This window comes from Canis aureus, chromosome 2, assembly GCF_053574225.1.
Source record: "Canis aureus isolate CA01 chromosome 2, VMU_Caureus_v.1.0, whole genome shotgun sequence".
Classification (NCBI taxonomy): Eukaryota; Metazoa; Chordata; class Mammalia; order Carnivora; family Canidae; genus Canis; species Canis aureus.
In genome coordinates, this window is record NC_135612.1 from 92420489 (window position 1) to 92440716 (window position 20228).

At 67.3% G+C, this 20228-nt stretch overlaps 1 protein-coding gene and 1 long non-coding RNA gene across 2 annotated transcripts; one reads left to right on the top strand and one right to left on the bottom strand.

The window, feature by feature from the left end:
• Positions 1–1314: 1314 nt before the first annotated feature.
• Positions 1315–12054, bottom strand: FGFRL1 (fibroblast growth factor receptor like 1). Its single transcript, XM_077881645.1, has 6 exons — positions 11954–12054; positions 4576–4848; positions 3470–3550; positions 3098–3382; positions 2676–3029; positions 1315–2589 (listed from the first exon to the last, which is right to left on the bottom strand). The coding sequence occupies exons 1-6, from the start codon at positions 12030–12032 to the stop codon at positions 2135–2137; spliced, it is 1527 nt and encodes a 508-aa protein (XP_077737771.1). The 5' UTR covers positions 12033–12054; the 3' UTR covers positions 1315–2134.
• A 1499-nt stretch (positions 12055–13553) lies between these two features.
• On the top strand, positions 13554–17468 carry LOC144303490 (uncharacterized). Its single transcript, XR_013370534.1, has 2 exons — positions 13554–13995; positions 14714–17468. It is a non-coding gene; the product is annotated as an uncharacterized LOC144303490 (long non-coding RNA).
• Positions 17469–20228: the final 2760 nt, after the last annotated feature.

Here is a 20228-nt window from a genome sequence, read left to right on the forward strand (position 1 = left end):
CTGCGGAGCTGGGACCCAGACCCTGTGGGGGGCTCGTGACGGGCAGGCCACCAGCCCCCACAGTCCCCAGGGCAGAAGGCAGTTCCCACAGCCCCGCCCCCAGGCAGACCCAGGAACCGGCTGGGAAGGGGGCGAAGATGCCTTGCAGGTTGGGGGGCCGGCCCCGCCTCGGACAGAAGCCCTGTCCCAGCTGGGGAGTGTCCGGGGTCAGCCACGGGATTGCCTGAAGCCCCCACACCCCCTGTGGCCACCCCGGGGCTCGGGCCACCCAAGGTGGTCTCCATCACCCAGAGGCCACCAGCCCCGGCCATGGAATTAGGGTCACTCATGGGCGCTGCCCCGGACCAGAGCATGGGGTCCATCCTGGGGCAGGGGCGGCCCGCTGCAGAGGACCCCGGCAGGGGCCTAGCCCAGCACCAGGCCTGCCTCAGCTGGGGACAGGGGACGCTTGGCCCTGCCCTCAGGGGCTCGGGTGCAGGGCACGAGCAGCACCTGGGAGACGACGGCCCTGCCCGCACGGCTGGGCAGACCCCACTCTTGTCCCCGCCGGCCCCCCAGACACCCGCAAAGCCCTGCTCCTGCCAGACCTTCCGAGGCCTGAGGACCCGAGCACTTCACACAGGCGGCGGCGTGAAAACCGCAGTGTTGTCATAGAGCCTCCATGTCCCCACCTGGAGGGCGAGACCGTTGTGCACAACCCGCTAGTGGCTGGGACTCGGGACTGTGCCCTCTGGGCAGGTGGCACCAGGACACAGGTGACCACGGGGCCCAGCACCCCAAGGCCCAGGCCAAAGCCACAGGCCTGGCCCCGAGGGCCATGGGGGCCATACTGGGGGAGCGGGGGCACTCCGTGGGCCGGTGTGCAGGACTCCAGCTAGGCAGGTACCTGCAGGTCGGGGAGCCGGTCAGTGTTCCCAACACGGCCGCCGGGGCTCAGTTCAGGGGCCCCAAGGGGTCAGCCCCGGAGCCTCAGGCCACTGCGGGACTCCTGAAGCCCAAGCCTGGCACACAGGCGCACGTGCATGTACGTGCACACACCTGGACGTACAGGCCCACACGTGCACGCACACCTGTACAGATGGGTGCACTCACCTGGACACAGATGTGAGCACACACACCTGGACACACAGGCCCACATAGGTGCACACACACCTGGACACACAGGCCCAACAGGTGCACATACACCTGGACACACAGGCCCAACAGGTGCACACACACCTGGAAACACAGGCCCACAGAGGTGCACACACACCTGGACACACAGGCCCAAATACAAGTGCACACACACAGATGCCAAAGGGAGACACACCAGCGTAGAGGAAGAAGATGCACATTTTCTTGTTTAACAAAATAAATTAAATATACGAAGCTTCAGCTCAAACTCTATATAAAATTACAGAGGTCTGGGGCTGCCACGGGCAGTGGGCTGTTGGGTGCCTGGCCCCACGGCGCCCACCCAGTTGGCCATCAGGCCAGGGACGTCCCAGGCCCGAGCACAGGCCTGCTCGGGGTGCCACCTTCCTTCCAGCATTATTAATATTATTATCTTAATTTCTTAAATATAAATATCAGGGGCCCTCTGTGCGGCAGTGGGGGGCAGGGTCAGCCCCGCGCTCCCGCCTCGGCCCAGGGCCCGCGCGGCTCCGCCTGACCTCCCGGCCCGCGGTGCTGGGGGCTCCTGGACACCCGGACAGGTGGTGGCTAAAATAGCTGCGTGCCCGCGGAGGGCTGGCTGGGACCGGCGGCAGGCACGGCGCGGGGGGCGGGCGCTTTGGGTTTGCGAGCGGGGGCCTCTCAGATCCCCTGCCAGGCGCGGGGCGGGCGGCCCGACCGCGTCCCCGGGAGATCCTCCCCAGGGCAGCTGGGGGTTCCTTCATCTACGGGCCCCTTGCTGCACGCGCGCCGCAGCGTCACCAACACGGGCCTTCCGCGGGGGCTGGGGGGCCGGGCGGGCTGCGTGGGTGCGCGTGTGTCTGTGTCCGGGGGACCTCAGACCCGGGGTGCCCTGGGGGCCGCCTCTGCCTGCGTCCCGGGGCCCGGCCCTCTGTGCCCCCGCGCGCCCACTCGACCCCGTGTGCCCGCCGCCGGCGCCTGGGGCTGGGGTGCGGGGTGCGGGGTCCCCGGGGCGGCACCTCTAGCACTGGTAGTGGATGTGCTGGTGCTGGTGGACCTTGCCCTCCACGTGCGAGTGCGTGTGTGAGTGCGTGTGCGTGTGCGTGTGCGTGTGCACGTCCGTGTAGAGTTTGGGGTAGAGCCTGGGCCCGGCGGGGGGGCCCGGGCCCAGCAGGTGCTGGGCGGCCGCAGGGGGCCCCAGCTCGTCACACAGCGCCGCGCCGGGGCCTGGGACGAGGGAGGGCGGCGCCGCGGGGTCCTTGTCCCCGGCCCGGTCGCGGGCAGGCACGGGCGGGCGGTGCGCGGGCAAAGGCGGGGCGGCCGCGGGCGCGCACGGCTTCTTCTTGGCCTGGCACAGCCACAGGAGCACGGTGCCCAGGAGGAAGACGGCGCCCGCGGGGATGCCGATGACCACGGGCCACGGCAAGCTCGTGCTGGACGACGCGGGGGCCACGGGCGGCCCGGGCGGCTTGGGGTCTGCAAGAGAGACGGGGCGGGGCGGTCGCCGTGGGTCCCGGAGCCTGCGCAGGCGGCCCCGCGCGCCGGCCTCCCACCCCACGCACCTGGCAGCACGGTGAGGAAGGCGCTGCGGAAGCTGTAGCCCATGGTGTTGGCGCCCAGGCAGATGTACATGCCCGCGTCGTCCTGGCGCGCGCGCGTGATGAGCAGCTTGTTGAGGTAGGAGCCGTCGGGCCTCGACCACACGTCGCCCGTGGGCAGCACCACGAACTTCTGGCCGCCCACGTCGATGGTGGAGTTGTAGCGGCCCTCGGCGCCGTACTCCACGCGCTTCAGCCACTGGATCACCGGCTTCACGTCACTGCGCACCTTGCACTGGAACGACGTGGTGCCCCCAAAGTCCACCGTCGTGTTCACGGGGTGCGTGCCCGTGAGCACGGGCTTGGAGCGGGTCCGCTCTGCACGAGGAGGGGCACGTCAGCGCGGCCCCGGGCACCGCCCGCCCGCCCCCCGGCCCGGCACTCACGGATCACGTCCACCTTGTAGGTCGCGTTGATGGCGCCGGCGCGGTTGGACACGCGGCACGTGTACTTGCCACTGTCCTCGGGGCGCAGGTTCTTCAGGCTCAGCGTCCACTTCTTCTTCCGGTGCTCGCCGGCCTCCAAGCCCGTCAAGGCCTGGTCGTCCTTCATCCACGTGATGTCGGGCCGCGGGTGCCCGCTGGCCACGCACTTGAGCCGCACGGAGCTGCCCACCGGCCGCGCGATCACCCGGCGCCTCATCTTGGAGGGCTGCGTGAAGCGGGGCCGCGCTGCGGGACGGGCAGCAGGGGTCAGCCAGGCCCCCGGGGGCTGCCCCACCCGCCCCGAGGAAGAGGGCGACGTCCGCCCAGTCTCACCCCACTGCTTGCCGGTCGGGTCCTCCTGGCCCCCCGAGGCGCCGTCGTGCCCCAGACGCTCCCTTCCCGGGCCAGTGTCATCTGCGGAGCGGAGGGCACGTGAGCGGGGCCCCCGCGGCCCCCGCCCAGACCCCAGGCTGGTTCCCAGGCTCCCACCCTGGGCCCAGCTGGGAAAGCTTCAGAAACAGGAGCGGGAGTCCCGGGAGCACACCCACGTCCCCGTGTCCCGGGGACAGCTGGCCCGAATGGCCGCCCAGCCTGCCTCTGGGTGCAGGTGACCCCAACGGAGCCGCCCCCCCACCCCGGCTCCGGGGGGTCTGCAGGGCCCGCGGAGGAGGGGGCCGGGCCGCGCCGGCAGCTGCAGTAACCCTAGCCCACATCAAGGCGCCGAGGCCTCGGTGAGCTGACATGGCTCGCATACCGCCTGGTCATCCTCCCCTTTCAGAGGACAGTGGGGGGACGCAGCAGCGCTCCCGTCCCACAGTCCCGAGCAGGGCCCCGGGGGCGGGGCAGGCCAGGAATGCCCTCCTGCCACCGCCCGCCACCTCCGCCCAGCTGGGGACCCGGCGAGGGGCTGGCCGGGGCGGGCGTCCCCAAGCGTGAGACGGGCCACCGTGGCTGCCAGGGAGCCCGTCCCCGGGGACGCAGCCCCAAGGAGCCGTGGGGGAGGGCCCGGCGTGCGCCCGGCACCAGGGAGCACAGGGTGTGTCGCTGGGGACCCCGCCAGGCCCCAAGCCCGGCCCCAGAGGCAGCAGAGAACAGAAGGCCCTTGGCGGCCCCTCTGAACTCTGAAACCTGAGCCTCAAAGTTGGAACCGACGCCCAGGGCCCAGGCCGGCCGCCCGGCCATCCCCTGGTGGGACCACCGCGCCGGGGCGCCCGGGCCCGCTCCTGCTGTGCCCTGGGCACCCTGGGCTCCCCGTCGGCACAGCCTCTGCGGGGAGGGGACCCTGGGCACAGGCCCGCGGGGGTCCGGCCACAGCACCGCTCAGGCCCGTCATCCTGGCAGCCCTGGGTGGGGTGGGGGCCACTCGGGGAAGGTCCCCCGGGTCTGCTGGCTCGCGGCTCCCATGCACGGCCCGCCCCCGGCCCTGGCACGTCACTGACCCATCACGATGAGCGTGTAGTTGACGCTGAGGCTGCCGAAGCCGTTGGTGGCCTTGCACACGTAGGCGCCAGCGTCCTCGCGCTCCACCTCCTTCACCTTCAGGCCTTGGGGCAGCACGCGGAAGCGGCTCCAGCCGCCGTGGATCGTGCGGCCGTCCTTGGTCCACATGGTCAGCGGCGGCGGATCCCCCTCCACAGGGCACTGCAGCCGCACGGTGCGGCCCAGCCGGGCCACCTGCCTTGGGACCACCTTGTCTGCCATCCTTGGGGGGCCTGCGGGCCAGTCGGGGGGTCGGTCAGCGGGGAGGGGGCTGGCGGGTGCTCAGGGGCCCGGGGCAAGGGGGCCGTGCCTGTCGGGTCCCCCCCAGGACTCCGGGCAGATGCCGCCCAGGCAGCGAGGGCTGCTCCCAGGCCTGAGGCAGCGTCCACCCTGAGGAACGGTCCCCTGAGCGCCCCCACGTGCTGCCCCCACGGAGGAGCCACGACGCTGATGGGCACCCAGGGTGCACGCCCCGCACAGCCACCGTAGGGCACACGCGTGAGTCCACGCAGCACAGACACAGTTGGTGGCTTCCCCGAGGACGGTCGCCCCAGACCACGGGGCTGGGCGGGGGGCGCGGGGGGCGGCAGGGTTCCTGTCTGGCCGGCCGCCCCCGGCGGGAGCAGCCCACGCCGCCCGCAGTCGCCAGCCCGCCTCAGGAGCCTCTGCGTCCCGGACAGCGGGAGCGCCCCAAGGGGGTCCAGAGTGTGCCCCCCCGCAGCTCCCTACACCCACCTGCCCTGTGCGCCCCCAGCCCCCGGTCTCCAGGTGTCGGCCAGAGCACTCACCCCTCCCGTGGGCAGAGGCCGGCGTCCTGCACCCCGACCCCGACCCCGACCCCAAGGCGGTGTGTGCTCCCAGTGAGCACCTGGGGCTTCCTGCGTGTGTAATTAGCAGCGGGCTGAGCCGCCGGCCGGGGCGTCCCGGACCCACAGTGCTTCCGTGGGCTCTTCGCAGGCGGGAGCAGAGCTTCCTGGAGGCTGCCCCCACCCCGGGGACCCGATGCCGCCCCTCCACAGGCCTGCAGACACTGACGGAGCCGCAGGGGGAGCGGGCGGCCCGGGGTCCAGGCGGGGAGGGTCCCGCGGCCCGAGGGGGCACAGGGAATCCCGGGGCCTCCCCGACGGCCGCCACCAACCTGGGCCCAGCCCGGCTCTCCCCCTGACACCTGCCTGATGCAGCCCACCAGGCCCCCCAGCCCCAGGAATGCTTCTCCTCCGCACCCCCGCTCCGCCTCTGCTAGGGTGCCCCCCTGCCATGGGGCTCCCAACACGGGCCCCAGCACCCAGGAGGGAACCGAGGCAGGGGCTGCGGAGTCCTCCACTGTGGACGGGCCCCCAGCGCGCCCAGGGTCCCACACCTGTCACCGCCGCAAGTGCCCCGTCCGAGGGGCCTCCCAGCGCGCAGGGCAGGGCGGGCAGCCCCCCGCTGACCCCGGGGCACACGCAGGCCTACAAACTGCCCAGGAAGGGCAGGGCACGGGCTGCGCCTGACCCGGGGCAGTCCCATCTGGCAGACTCGGCCTGCGCCCCCCCCGCCCCGCCGGGGGCACCCCCTGAGCAGAGAAGGGCCATCGGACGGTGCTTGCAGGGGCCGCAGGGTTTGAGGAGCTGGGGGGGGCATCGACCGGGCCTCAGAGCCACAGGCCCCTCGCTCCCTGTGGACAGGACAGGAGGACGGAGCCAAGGGACTGCCAGACGGACCGGAAGTGCGGCCCCGAGGACGCCGGCAAGCGGGACGGGGCGGGCAGGCCGGCAGCCAGAGCCCCAGCTGGAGCCAGCCTTATCCGAAAGCAAACAGCCCCCTTCCCGCCCCGGGCCAGCCGCCCTGCCCCCTCCAGCCCTGCCGAGCAGAGACCCCAGCGGGCTCACCCGAGGGAGCCCCCCCACCCAGATTCCTGGGGATTTGGCCGCCGCCGCGACTGCCACGGCTCTATATTTAGCCTGGGAAACACAAGCCCCCATTGTTCCACCTGGTCAGGTGTCCAAGCCGCCCAGCCCGAGGCAGACCGGGGCCACGGCCAGGAGATGGGCGGGGGGCGGGGGGCGGGTTCCCAGCAGCCCCGGGGCTGCCCCTCGGCCCCCCCAGGACCTCCTCCAGGAAGCCACGGGGAGGGACAGGCGCGGTCCGCGGAGGCTGGGGCGGGGGCTCCCCCTGCAGGGGCTGACCGCGCGGTGGGGGTGCTGGGGGTGCTGCCGCGGGAACGCACAGCCCGTCCCCCATCCTCCTCCCCGTCAGCTGGGGGAACGCGGCAGGAACGGGGGCCCGGGGGGGCTCAGGGGGCAGCAACCCAGAGGACCCCACACATATAGGTACACAGCCAGGCTCCCAGGTGCCGTCCAGGGCGCGGGTGTCACACGTACAGCATGTCACGCCGCCCCCCGACGCCATCCCCGGGCACACAGGGTGTCCCCCTGACGCTGTCCCCCCAGACACCATTGCTCTGACACCGTCCCCCCGACGCTGACCCCCGACACCGTCCTCGTGACACAAGGCTGCCCCCAGATGGGCACCCTCCACCCACACAGCGCCCGTGCGTGCACACGCAGGCACACACCCCAACAGCAGATGCCGACCCCCCACCCCCGCCCGCCGACACCACTGTTTCCCAGAGTTTAGGTCCTGCTATCACCCCACTGACACCCCTCCCTCCCCAGTGGCCCCAAGGAGGGCTGAAGTGGGGAGGGCCAGAAAGACGGAGGAGACACATGAGGGCTGCATGGGGACAGGACCCCCAAACGGCGCTTTCACCCCCCGGGGGCACCTGGAGCTCAGCCCCCGAACCTCAGTAACCCGCACGGCCTCTGCGCTGCCCGTCCCGTCCTGACCCACCTTCCCTCCGCCCCAACCGCAGCTGCCCTAACCCCTCCACCTGAACCACCCCGAGCCCCCTGGGACGGTTGGCCGGGCGGGGGGGCACTGCGTCCGCCCCTGTCCCTGCCCAGGGCTGAGCCATGAGGAGCCAGACCAGTGCCCCCCGGGGCCACGGTCACGGGTGGGAGGTGAGGCCAGCTGGCTCCATCCCCGGTCACCCCCAGCAGCCCCAGGAGCCCCCAGCCCGGACGCGCCCTCTGGCGGGTGGTGCTCGGGCTGAGCTCCTGGGACGGGCTGGCTGTGCAGCGACTTCGTGGCCAGCGGGGCGGCCCTGACCAGAGGGCAGGCAGGGGGCTCTCGGGGGAGCGGGGCGCAGCTGCCATGCCCCCCGCGGAAGGAGGGGGAGCGGCCCTGGGCCCAGCATCCTCCCCGAGATGGCCCGGGAGGCGGGGATGCCAAGGCGAGGGCACAGGTGGGGACCCCAGGGCCCCGACAGGCAGGCTCCACCTCTGCCCTGGCTCCGAGCCGCTCAGGTCCCCGCGCACACGCGCACAGACTCCCGGTCACCAGCAGGCCTGGGGCGGCCCCTGGGGCCCGGACCCACAGGACCTGCGGTGGAACTGGTAGGACCCGAAGGACAGGTGGTTGCCCCAGAAACCAGGCGTCCTGCGTGCAGCAGAGGGCCAGGCTGACCCACCGCGCCAGCCGAGGCCGCCCAACCCACTGCCCAGGGGCCGCCCCTCGCCCGAGACCCCGGGGGGACCTCCACCGGGTCCTGACTCCAGGGCCCCTCCCTGCCGCTCGCAGGACAACCCAAGGGGCCACGGGGCAGCGCCCTGACAGTGCACGGCTCCTGGACCCACTGCCGCAGGGCGAGCTGCAGGCCACTGTGTGCGGCCCCCCAGCCGCCCCCCCAGCCGCCCCCCAGCCGCCCCCCCCAGCCGGCCCCCAGCCACCACCCCAGCCACCCCCCAGCTGGCCCCCATGCACCGCACACAAGCAACCCGGCCCCCCGCAGGCCGGGCCGAGGAAGCCAGGAGGGCCTCCCTCACCTGCTGCCCCTGCACCCAAAGGACGCGCTCACGTGACAAGAAGCCCGGACCCTCAGGGCCCTGCCCCTGACCCGCGAGGCCGCATGCGAGCCTGGAGCCCCTGGGCCAGAGGCTGACGCTGAGGCAGGACCAACGCGCCAGCTAGGGCGAGGGTGCGGGTGCCGGGCACCCCCCACCCCGGGCCAGCCCAGGCCAGAGGGCGTCTGCCACCCACCCGAGGGCTCTGACGGCTACAGGGTAGGCCACCCCGCTGTCCCCGCTGTCCCCGCTGTCCTGGGCTCTCGGCCCCGCTGCTGGGCTTCACTGTGAGCCCCGCAGCCCCCGCGGGCCGGGCACACCGCTGCAGGGGTGCAGAGGGCACCCTGGGCCCCTCCGTGGCTGGCGGCCCGCCACTCCTGCGGCTCGGCCCCGTGGGAGTCAGAGGGCGTCACTGCCGCGGGGGTCCCGGCCCAGAGCCAGGCCCAGCTGCCTGCCGCCTGCTGCCCGGGCCCCATCACGTCCTCCGGCCCCTCGCGGCACAGGGCTGGCCCGAACCTCCAACCACCTGGGGACGAGAGCAACTGCTTCCTGCTGAGATGGGCAGCGCGGGGTCAGCAGGCCTGAGGCTGGAGCCCGTCCCTGCCACAACCCTGTCCTACGTGTCAGGACGCCTCTGGGAAGCCCCCACCTCACACCGGCTCCCCCCAAGGGGCACGGGCCCCCACCCAGGCCCACAGCTCTAGGCCTTGCCGCCAGCCGCCCAGTGGGGACACAGAGTGCAGAGGCCCCGGGACGCCCCCCGCTCCCCACACCCCTGGCCAAGCAGCGCCTCGGCCCAGCCCGGGCCTACCCCCACTCCCGGCCCCCAACCCGCCTCCCCCGAGCCTGCCCGGAGTGTGGGCCGCCTGGCTGCAGCTCCACCCACAGCAGCCCAGGACGGGGCCGAGAGAGCCACGCTGGACACCAGGGGACCACCAGGGAGGGCAGACGGCAGGCAGGGTGGGGTGGGGTGGGGTCGGGGCACCGGGCAGGCCTGTGGGGTCTGGGGCAGCGGCCTGGGCATCCCCGCCCCTCCACGGACCGCCTGCCACGGAGCCTGCCACCTGGACACGCCGGGGACGGCGCAGGAGGCCGGCCACCAGCAGGTAGGCAGCCGCACGCACGGCGAGCAGCCCGGAACCCCAAGCAGGCTGGGGCCGCTGCTGGGAAAAACCAACATTTCCCCAGGGCGCTGGGCGGGGGCTGAAGGCCCATTGATTCCCGCACAATGAAGAGCCTGCGGTAGGAGTTTCCAGGCCCAGCCAAAGGCCACTTTGTTCAGGGCTCCCTCCTCCCCCCAGAGGGGACAGTGATTTATTTTCTCTTCCAGGAGTGAGGCCCCAGACGTAAATGGGGCGGCTGGCCTGCATCCCCACCTCGCGGCGCCTGGGCCCGGCTCCCGCACACCCGCCTCAGCCCGAGGGGTCGGGGGAAGGCCCCCCGCCGGCCTGGCCAGAGGCCAAGGTCAGCCGGCGCCCCACGGCCGCGCGCCCTCCCGCGGATTCACGCACCCGGTGACCCTCCCCGACACAGCCCCGAGGGCAAGAAGGCGCCATCCCCGCAGAGTGGGGCGCCTGGCCCCGGGGTGGGTGCTGGGGGCGCCCAGGGCGCACCGGGGGTCCGGAGGACCGGGAGGCGGCCTCCAGGCCTGGCTGCTCAGAGACCCGTCCATGGCACCATCCTTGGAACAGTTGCGGCCTGACAAGCCCTCCCGCGGGTCCTCCTAAAGCCACGCGACGGGTTCGGAACCCAAGTTCCCGCTGGAAGAACCCAAATCCGATCCTGCCTCAAAGCTGGAAAAGGCTGTTTCAGACAAACCCACCAGGATTGTGAAACTTCCAGAAAGGGGAACTTTAAAAACATGACCCGAGTGGAGAGACGTGCTGACTCCAGAAGGCGTGACGCCCGGGGAGGGATTTCGGCAAGCGGCCTGGCTCCGGGCTCCGGTCTGCCCGCGGCCCGCTTCCCCGCACCCTGGGAAGCGCCCGGGCCCTCGGGCCAGGCCTGGAGGACAACTGCCCGCCCCCCAGAGCCGCGGGGGCCCTTGCCCTTGGAGAGTGGCGCCCGTCCCTGCTGCCGCAGCGGCTGGATCCCGGGCTCGGTCCCAAGGCCAAGGCCGAAGGGAACACAGCAGGGTGTGGCCCCTCCAGGGTCCCCTGGCACTGAGGCAGGCCCTGCCGCCCGCTGCCATCACCGCGTCCACCCCTCTGCTCCGGGCTCCGGCCCAGGCCCAGGCCAGCACGGCGGCCTCAGAGCCTCCCTGGCCCAGCAGCCAGAGGACGGGCAGGTGTGGGGATGAGGGGAGTCCACGCAGATCAAAGAGGAACCGGAGTGCAGGCTGCTGGCCACCGGGGGGGCCCTGCGGGGTATGACCTGAGTGCCCGTGGTGCCAGGACGCTGCCAGGCCCCGCCGCGCCTGGGCAGCCCCCACCCTCCGGCCGAGTGGCCAGTCCCCTGCTGGGCAGGCGGGGGGGTACCGTGGCATTAGGCCCACCTGGGCTGCCGCCTGCCACCCAACACCCAAATGTGCCCATATAAGGCCGGGTTGGGCTCGGTGTACCCGCCGGCGGGGGGAGGGGTGCGAGGCCTCCGAGGACTGGTGGACAGGGCAGGGACGCTCCTGAGTGGTCAGCACGCCCAAGGGCTGGCCCGGCCCGAGGGCCCGCCTAGCTGAGCGCCGGCCAGCGCGGAGCATGGCGGGTGTGTGGTGGCCAAGGCGGATCTCCCATGGCCCAGCAGCTGAGGATGTACCTGGCGGGGGACAGGGTGCTGGGGCTGGGCCTCGGGTCGCGCCGCAGGCCCTCCTCCTTGGACATCAGGTGTGCGAGCGGCCGCCGAGGGCTGGCACGCCGCTGGAGCAGGTGGTGCTGTGGGGCCCGACACAAGCCCGCGGCCCCTGCAGCGGCCCCTGCCCTCTACCTTTGCGGGGATGGGCAAGCTCGGGGCGCAGGGGTGGGGCTCGAGTCCCAGGTGCCCGCCATGTCCCCGCTGTCCCCAGACCGGCCCCGGCACCACGGGCGTCTCTGCGGCTTGCCGGGGCCTAACTGGGTCCACGGTGCCGAGCAGCCTGCGCCACCAAAGCCCCGGGGTACCCCGCTGCTCTCAAGCTCAGGCCCACGTGTGGATGCGAGTGTCCCCAGAGGCGCGGGGCCCAGCCGACTCGGCGGCAGGCGCGGGGCCGCAGGTGAGCCCGCCGCGCCAGGGCAGGTGTGCCCTGGGTGAGCCGGGGTCCCGAGGTGAGCGGGGGCGGGGCCCGGGGAGCCAGGGTGCCCTGCGGCCGAGCTGGGGCGCCCCCGGGAGGGGACCCGCGGGTGGGCCCGGCGCGGCGGGCGGGGCGGGGCGGGGCGGGGCGAGGCACGCGCGCCAGCCGGGCAGTGTGGCAGGGTTCAGGGCCGGGAGCGAAAGGGGCGGCGCTGGCGCGGGCCGGGGCGCCGGGCGGGGCGCCAGGACTCACCTCGGGCGGCGGCGGCGGGCGGCAGGGCCCCCAGCAGCAGCGGCGGCAGCAGCAGCAGCAGCGCGGGGCCGGGCGTCATCGTGCCTGTGCGGACCTGGGGGCGCGGGGCGGTCAGGGCGGCGCGGGCCGGGGGCGCTCCGGGCGCAGGAGGCGGCGGCGGGGCGCCCCGCGGTATCAAAGCAGACAAAGGGTTCACGCTAATTGCCGGCCTCCCCCGCCGCCCCCCGTCTCCGAACACCGTCTGGATTCCTGGCGCGTGTGACTCGGGCCCTGCCCGCGGGACACACAACACCGGCGGCCGCGCAGATAATCGCCTGCGCCATTAGCGGACAAATTTGCGCTGGGGGGGGGGCCCACGTGGGGTGCGGGGCCGGGGGCGGGGCGCGGGCAGGACCACTGGCCCCGCGGGGCGGCGGCGGCGCGTGCCGGGCCCCGGGCCTCGCCCCCCGCCCCCGCCCGCCCCCCGGCGCCCCCCGCGCCCCCGGTCGGCCCCCCCGCCGGACCCCCCAGCCGGACCCCGGGGTCGCGGGCGCGCGGACGGGCTCACCTCGGCGGGCGGCAGGCGGCGGGGCTCAGGGCCGGGCCCGCGGGGCGCGCTGCGCGGTCATCGCCGCCCCGGGCGCCGCACCCCGGCCCCCGCGCCCCCGGGCCCGGCCTCGGGACGGGGCGGCGCTACCTGCGCGCGGGCGGCTCGGGCCGGGACCGGCGGCGGGGCCGGGGCCGGGGGCAGCGCGGGCGGGGCGCCGAGGGCAGCGGCCGGGGCGGGGGCCGGGTCCCGGGGCGGCGGGGCGAGGGGCCCGGGGCGGCGCGCCGCGAGGCGTCCTTCCCTGCGGGGCTTTGTCAACTCTCCCGGAGCGAGCGCCGAGCCCGCCGCGCGCCCCGCCCCGGCACAACTTCCCTCCAATCGGCGCGCCCCGGCTCGCCCCGCGCCCGCCCCGGCCCGCCCCGCGCCCGAACTTCCCCCCAATCCGCGCGCGCCCGCCCCGCCCGCCCCGCCCGGGCCTTAACCCTCGCCGTGCGGGCGGCCTGCGGGCGGGAGGCTCCCCGGGGCGCCGGCCCGCCCCGCCCCGCCCCGCCCCGCCCCCGCCCCGTGGGTCTCGGCCGCCCCCGCCCGCCACCCCGCCCCGCCCCCGCCCCGCCCCGGCCGGTCCACCCCCGCCCCGTGGGTCCCGGCCTCCCCGCCCCGCCCCCTGCTCCGCCCCCGGCTGGACCCGCCCCCGCCCCGCCCCCGGTCCCGCGCGCCCCCAGGTGCCCGGCGCCCCCGCCGCCCCTGCCCCCACCGCGCCGCGTCGCAGACCCCACCCCCGGGGCCCGCCCCTGGCTGCGGGAGGGGCGCACGGTCGGCCGGAGGCGTCCCCGGGGCCGCGGGCAGCAGGGGGGCGACAGGCGCTGGCCGGACCCGGCGGCGGGGCTGGGGCACAGCGGCTCCGCTCGGAGGCCCCCTGACCCAGGGCACGTGTCTCCGCCGCCCGCCGCGAGGGGGGCTGTCACCCGGGGCCCCGCAGGAGCCCAGGCCACCGAAGCGGCCCGGCCAAGGTTTCCCAGGGGGCCGCGCCCGGGCGGGCAGGTCTCGGGTCCTTGGCCACCCTGCCCCGCCCTGCCCCGCCACCCATCAGGGCCTCCCCACCTCTGACCCACCCTGGCCAGGCTCTCCCCGCGTCCCCTCCGCTGTCGCTTCTCTCCAATTTGAAAACTCAATTTAAAACACAACCGTGATCCAGGTGCCTTGGACGTAAGCCCCATGACCCTGGAGGCCCTGGACAGCTGGGTCCTGTGCGCATCCCTGCCCTCACCCAAACTGGGGCCAGATAACAGTCCCTGCAGCCTCTCAATCCCCTCTGGACCCTAACCCATGCCGCCCCATCAGGACCCTGACCCAAACAGCTTCTGTCCCCCAAGGAGTCCCCTCTTCCAGGAAGCCTCCTAGGGAAGACCAACGCTGCAGAGGCCTTGGCCCGAGGCCCAGGGGAGCGGGGCCACGCAGTGCCAACAGCCAGGGCCTATGGAGGTCCAGAACGCCCAGACCCAGGCTTCCCAAGCAGGTGAGAAGGCGGGTTCCCAGGTCCCATGCCCAGACCCATGTAAGGACCACACGGCCCAGCCAGGGCGAGCCCAGCCCTCCCTCGCCCCATCTGCGCCCCGAGGGCAGGCCCGAACCACAGACCCGCCACTCCCTTCCGGCCCTGCGGGTGGGGGAAGCAAGGACAGCTGGTTCAGGGTCCCCAGAGAAGGGGGCAGGCCCTGGGGGGGTCACAGACAGGTGCTCTGGGACAAGGTGGGCAGGTGCACGGAGGGCTTCTCGTGAGCACCAAGGCTGCCCCGGACTTCGGAACAGGTTTGTGAGGAGACACAACTGGAGCGTGAAAAGCTCCAGCAGGTGTGTAGGCTGCCCAAGGCAGGTGTGTGAAAGGTGGCCCCGGGTGGGGGGAGGTCAGAGACAAGGAAGTGAGCGGAATGGGAGGCACTGCCAGCCAGTGGGGACAAGGTGGGGAGCAGGGCGGGCTCGTGCGCCCTTGAGCCACCACAGGCTTGGGGCAGGCGTGGCCCGCTCAGCCGGGGCTGGGTAGGGTCCCAGAGACCTGCCGGGGGTGGGGGGCCCCAGTGCTGCCGGCCCACTTCCCCGTGCGGGCATGCACTACCCCCTGGCAGAGGTGTCCCCCACCAAAGGGCACCCGGACCCCCTCCCCGGCCTCCCCACTTCTGAGTCCCCAGGCGGGAGCCAGGCCTGTCTGGATGTCCAGCCCAGGCCACTTCCTCCAGGAAGCCCTCCCGCTGGCAAGCTCCCACTGGCCCTTCAGGACGCCGGACCTGAAATACGACGCCGGTTCAAGCCCTGCGGCTGTAGCACTGAGACTTGGCACGACTGGACGAGCTCCCGGTCTCCGTCCCACGCCCCCCCCCCCCGCCACAATCTGCCCCGCAGAACTAGCCTGGGGTGGCACAGTGGGCCCCACACATGGTGCTCTTCACATTGTCCTTCACCCCGACAGGCGGCGCCCCGGCTCCGTGCCAGGCTCCGTCAGAGGGCCGGGGACGGGATGCCCGCAGCCGGGGCCCGCCCTCAGGGTGGCATCCTGGCAGCAGGTGCGAGGGCCGGGCGGTGCTCAGATGGCGGGAGCGCTGGGCCGGGAATTGGAGACAGCTGACGTGCGGCTTCGGCTCCCGCTCCCGGTGAGGTGACAGGGGGCAGGTTCGCATGCTCTTGCCCGAAACGGGGGGAAACGGCAGAAATAAGAATACAGAAGAGCTCCGGACACGCAGAGCATTGACAGCGAAGGCCGTGATCCCTGCGAGCGGGAAGCAAGCGGGAGGTCCCGGGCATCCTGCTCCCGCCGGCAGTGCCTCCAGGGTCGGCAGAGGCAGGGGGGACCCTGGCAGAGCCCAGGGGTCCCCCTCGCTGGGGCACAGGGCCGGGGGGCTCGGGGCAGCGAGTGGCCAGAGTTCACAGGGTAGAGTCCTGGAGACGAAGAGCCGTGCGGAGGGGGACCCCGGGGACCTGCAGCGGCGTCCCGGCCGCGCGGGGAGCACCAGCACCGCCCAGAAGGGCGCGGCCCCCAGCGCGTCTGACCCCCAGGGTAGAGACCCTCCCACCGAAGGGGCGTCAGAGCAGAAAGAAGGGTCTGCCTCGGTTGCAGGGAAACGATGAACGTCAGGTTACATGTGCTTCCGGTCCCGCCCAACAAAGCTTAAGGACGAGGCCCCAAAGGACCACGCAGGTTCCACATACCTGAACTACACCCCAGAGAGAAGTACAGGATATTTACAGGAATGTAAAACCACCCAGCACCCAGAAGGTAGAGCGGACGACGTGTGGGCGCCCGGGGGCCCAGCGGGTGAGCGTCTGCCGTGGGCTCAGGCCGTGACCCCGGGGTCCCGGGATCGAGTCACACATCAGGCTCCCTGCTCTCTGCCTCTCTCTGTGTGTCTCATGAATAAATAAATAAAATCTTTTAAAAAGTACACAATCTATGACATACAACCATAAATCATTAGGCATGAAAAGAGACAAGAAATTATAACCCATAATGAGGGGAAATCACTCAAAATTAACTCAGATGTAACAAACACAGCAGAATTACTGTGACTATATTCCATAGGTTCAAGCTGCTGCAGAAAGGGATGATTATGTTCAGTAGAGACATGTAAGATTTTTTAAAAGATTTTATTTATTTATCCGTGAGACACAGAGAGAGAGAGGCAGAGGCACAGGCAGAGGGAGAAGCAGGCTCCATGCAGGAGGGAGCCCGATGTGGGACTCGATCCCAGGACCCAGGGTCACACCCTGGGCCGCAGGCAGATGCTCAACCACAGAGCCACCCGGGTAGCCTCAAACTGAACTTCTAGAAATGAAAATTAGAATGTCTGAGATAAACAATATATTGAATGTGATTAATAGAATATTGCACGAGAAAACATTGTGACCTTGAAGTCAAAGCAATAAAGACTGTCCAAGTCAAACACAGAAACAAAATTGCCTGAAAAGAAAAATGAACTAAGTGTCAGCGAGCCTTTGGGCAAGTCCCCACAGTGAGGTACAGGTGGAGCTGGAGTCCCCCGAGCATAGGAAGTGGAGCGAGAAAGAAAAAATAGCTTGAGAAAATGGCCAGAATTTTTACAAATGTGGTGAAACACAGAAATCCACAGTTCCACAAAACTCAACAAAATATACGCACAAGAAACATGGAGGAAGCTACACTAACTCATGTACGTCATTCTCAAAATGCCGAGGACCAGTTACAGAAATAACAGCTTAAAAGTATCCGGGGGATGAGGTGTCCAGGTAGGTCAGTCAGGAAGGCGTCCAACTCTTGGTTTTGGCTCAGGTCGGGATCCCAGGGTTGTGGTCTCAGGATTGTGGGATGGAGCCCCCCAGTTCAGGCTCTGCGCTCAGCAGGGAGTCTGCTCCGGACTCTTCCTCTCCCTCTGCTGCTTCCCTGCCTCCCCACCTCTCTCTCTTACATAAATCTTAAAGCAAAACAAAAATAAAGGTATCCAGGGGAAAAATTTTGTATACAAGAGCAAAGAAAAGGATGTCCTATTGATTCCTGTTGGATGAAAACAATGCACAAGGACAGTGGAGCCAACTCTCCACAGAACCAAAAGAAAGAAAATCTGCCAACCCTACATTGTTTATCAGCAAAAATGTCATTTGGAAAAAAAAGATGAAATGAGGACTTTTTTCAGACATAAGGAGCTGGTTAATCACGAGCAAATCTATACTACAAGAAGTGGTAAAGGACAGCCTCTGGGCACCAGACGGAAACCTGAAGCCACGCTCACACCCACCAAGTAATCCTAAGGAGGAGAAGGAGAACAGAGCATCAGAGATAGTAGCTGTGTGAGTAACAATAAAGATGCTTTTCTTATTATTAAAATCTCTAAAACACAATCAGCCATTTCTTTATTTTTTTCAGGACCCGTGCCCAATGAGGGTCTTGAACTCACAACCCTGGGAACAAGAGTCGCACACTCTACCGGCTGAGCCAGCCAGGCGCCCTGACCACCAGCTATTTAATTTTTTTTTTTAATTTCATTTATGATAGTCACAGAGAGAGAGAGAGAGAGGCAGAGACACAGGCAGAGGGAGAAGCAGGCTCCATGCACCGGGAGCCCGACGTGGGATTCGATCCCAGGTCTCCAGGATCGCGCCCTGGGCCAAAGGCAGGCGCCAAACCGCTGCGCCACCCAGGGATCCCCCACCAGCTATTTAAAGCAAAAAATTACAACAGCGTGTGGTGGGGCTTAGATCACGCGACGAAGTAAGGCCTAGGGCCACAGACACAAGGGCTGGGAGGGCAAAGTGGAAATACGGCGTCGCAGGGCTCCTACTGCATGGAGATGGCATCACATCACTGGACAGGACACATCCCCAAGGATAAACCCCAAAGCAGTCACCAAAATAGCCTAAGAAAGCATTACACCTAATAAGGCAACAAAGGAGACAGATGGCATAATTAAAAAAAGAAAAAGAAAGAAGAAAGAAAGCAGAAAAAGAAGAATAACAGACAAGAGAAATAAAAGATAAATAGCACGATGGTAGATTAAACCCAAGCACATCAGTAATCACACTAAACGTAAATAGTTTAAATATCTCAATTAAGAGGCAGAGGTTTTTGGGGCGCCTGGGGGCTCTGTTGGTGAAGTGTCCGCCTTCAGCTCTTGTCATGATCTCAGGGTCCTGGGATGGAGTCCCGCATCGGGCTCCCTGCTCAGCGAGGGGTCTGCTTCTCCTTCTCCCTCTGACCCTCCTCCTGCTCGTGCTCTCTCTCTCTCTCTCTCTCTCATATGAATACATTTTAAAAATGCATAAAAGTAAATAAATGGCGGAGGTTCCAGATTGGGTAAAATAGAAAGATTCAACGCCGTGCTACCTACATAAACACACTTCACATACAGACACAAATAGGTGAAAATAAAAGGATGCAAAAGTTATCCCACACGGACAGTCATCAAAAGAAGGTAGAGACGAAGGAGATTTCACAGTGAGAATATCGCCAGGGATAAATAGCATAATTTCATAAAAGGAAACTGACAACTTCACCAAAAGGACCCAACAACCCTAAATGTGCATGAACCTAATGACAGATCATAAAAGTCAAAAACTGGTTGGGGAAAATGAGAAAATCCACATATGCAGAGTTCCTCTGTCTTCTCCCAATATTAGAGTCAACAAGTGGGCAGAAAATAATTAGGGACATAGAAGGCTGCCAACTAACCGGCCTGATTGATATTTATAGAAGAGTCTTTCATCTTCGGGGCCCAAGTCTCAACATATGTGAAATAATTCAAGTCATCAAAAGAATGTTCTCTGACCACATTACAATTATATTAGAGAGCTATCTGGACAATTCTCAAATATTTGTAAACCAAATAATCCACTTCTTAATTTTCCATGAATTGAAGGAAAAACCAAAAGGAAAAATAAAAATTATTTTGAACTGAATGGAAATGAAAAGACAACATGTAAAAGGACCCTTTATTTGGAATGCAGTTAAAGCAGTCCTTGGAGAAACCTATAGCACCGCTTATTTTAGAAAAGACATGTCTCAAACCAGTAACCTTGGCTTCCACGTACAGGAGCTAGAAAAGATGAGAACAGATGAAACCCCGAGTAGACAGAAGATGAGGAATAATAAAGGTCACGTGATAAATCAAGGAAAACAGAAAAACAGAAAAATAATGACCTAAAGCTGTTTCTTTAAGAAATTGATAAAATCAGGGACACCTGGGGGGCTCAGCAGTCGAGCGTCTGCCTTCAGACCCCGGGGTCCCGGGATCAAGTCCCACGTCGGGCTCCCTGCGTGGAGCCTGCTTCTCCCTCTGCCTGCGTCTCTGCCTCTCTCTCTGTGTGTCTCTCATGAATAAATAAATAAAATCTTAAAAAAAAAGAAGTCGATAAAATCATCTTACACATGGAAGTGGAATAAGAGGGAAGACACACACTGTTGATAAATGGGGGAGAGAGGCCACACAGAACTACAGATTTTACACACATTAAAATAACAGTAGGAGGCGTTAAGAATGACTTTACGCCAACGGATGTGACACATTAGGTGAAGTGGACAAGCTCCCTGGAAGTTACAAGCTGCCAGAGCTCACTCTGGAGGAGACGGAGAGCCTGCGTAGACCCACTGAATACCGCGAACTCCTCGGCAAACACCTTCCCACAAAGGAAACATCAAGCCCAGAGGACTTCACTGAGACGTTCCTGAAAACATTTTGGGGGGGTCGCCGGCTGCTCCGCCAGTCGAGCCTACAAGTCCTCATCTCAGGGTGGTGAGGTCCAGCCCCACACTGGGCACAGAGATCACTAAAAATCATTTAGGGAGGAAATAAAACCCATTCTGCACAAATGGGAAGGGAAGGGAAGGGAAGGGAAGGGAAGGGAAGGGAAGGGAAGGGAAGGGAAGGGAAGGGAAGGGAAGGGAAGGGAAGGGAAGGGAAGGGAAGGGAATTCCCCCCAACGCACCTGTGAAGCCAGCAGCCGTGTGAAGACGTAGCGTGGTCGAGTGGGGCTTATCCCAGGGACGCGAAATTGCTTTCACATTTGAGGATCAACTAATGTGACTTACCAGATACTTTTTGAGGATTTTATTTACGTATTTATTTGGGAGCGAGCCCCCGCACGGGGCGGCTGCAAGGGAGAGAGGATCCCAGGCACGCAGCCCCAGGCGGGCTCCATCTCCTGCCCCGAGACCGTGACCTGAGCTGAAACGGAGACGCTTAGCGGATGCAGCCGTCCAGGCGCCCCCCGAACCTGCCCCAGTAACAGCAA

Excerpts from the sequence above, each read along its gene's own strand:
- FGFRL1 (XM_077881645.1), bottom strand. The coding sequence starts at position 12,032 with ATGACGCCCGGCCCCGCGCTGCTGCTGCTGCTGCCGCCGCTGCTGCTG. Across the intron at positions 4,849-11,953 it reads GCCCGCCGCCGCCGCCCGAG|GCCCCCCAAGGATGGCAGAC; the intron begins GTGAGTCCTGGC and ends ACTGGCCCGCAG. Across the intron at positions 3,551-4,575 it reads CTACACGCTCATCGTGATGG|ATGACACTGGCCCGGGAAGG; the intron begins GTCAGTGACGTG and ends TCCGCTCCGCAG.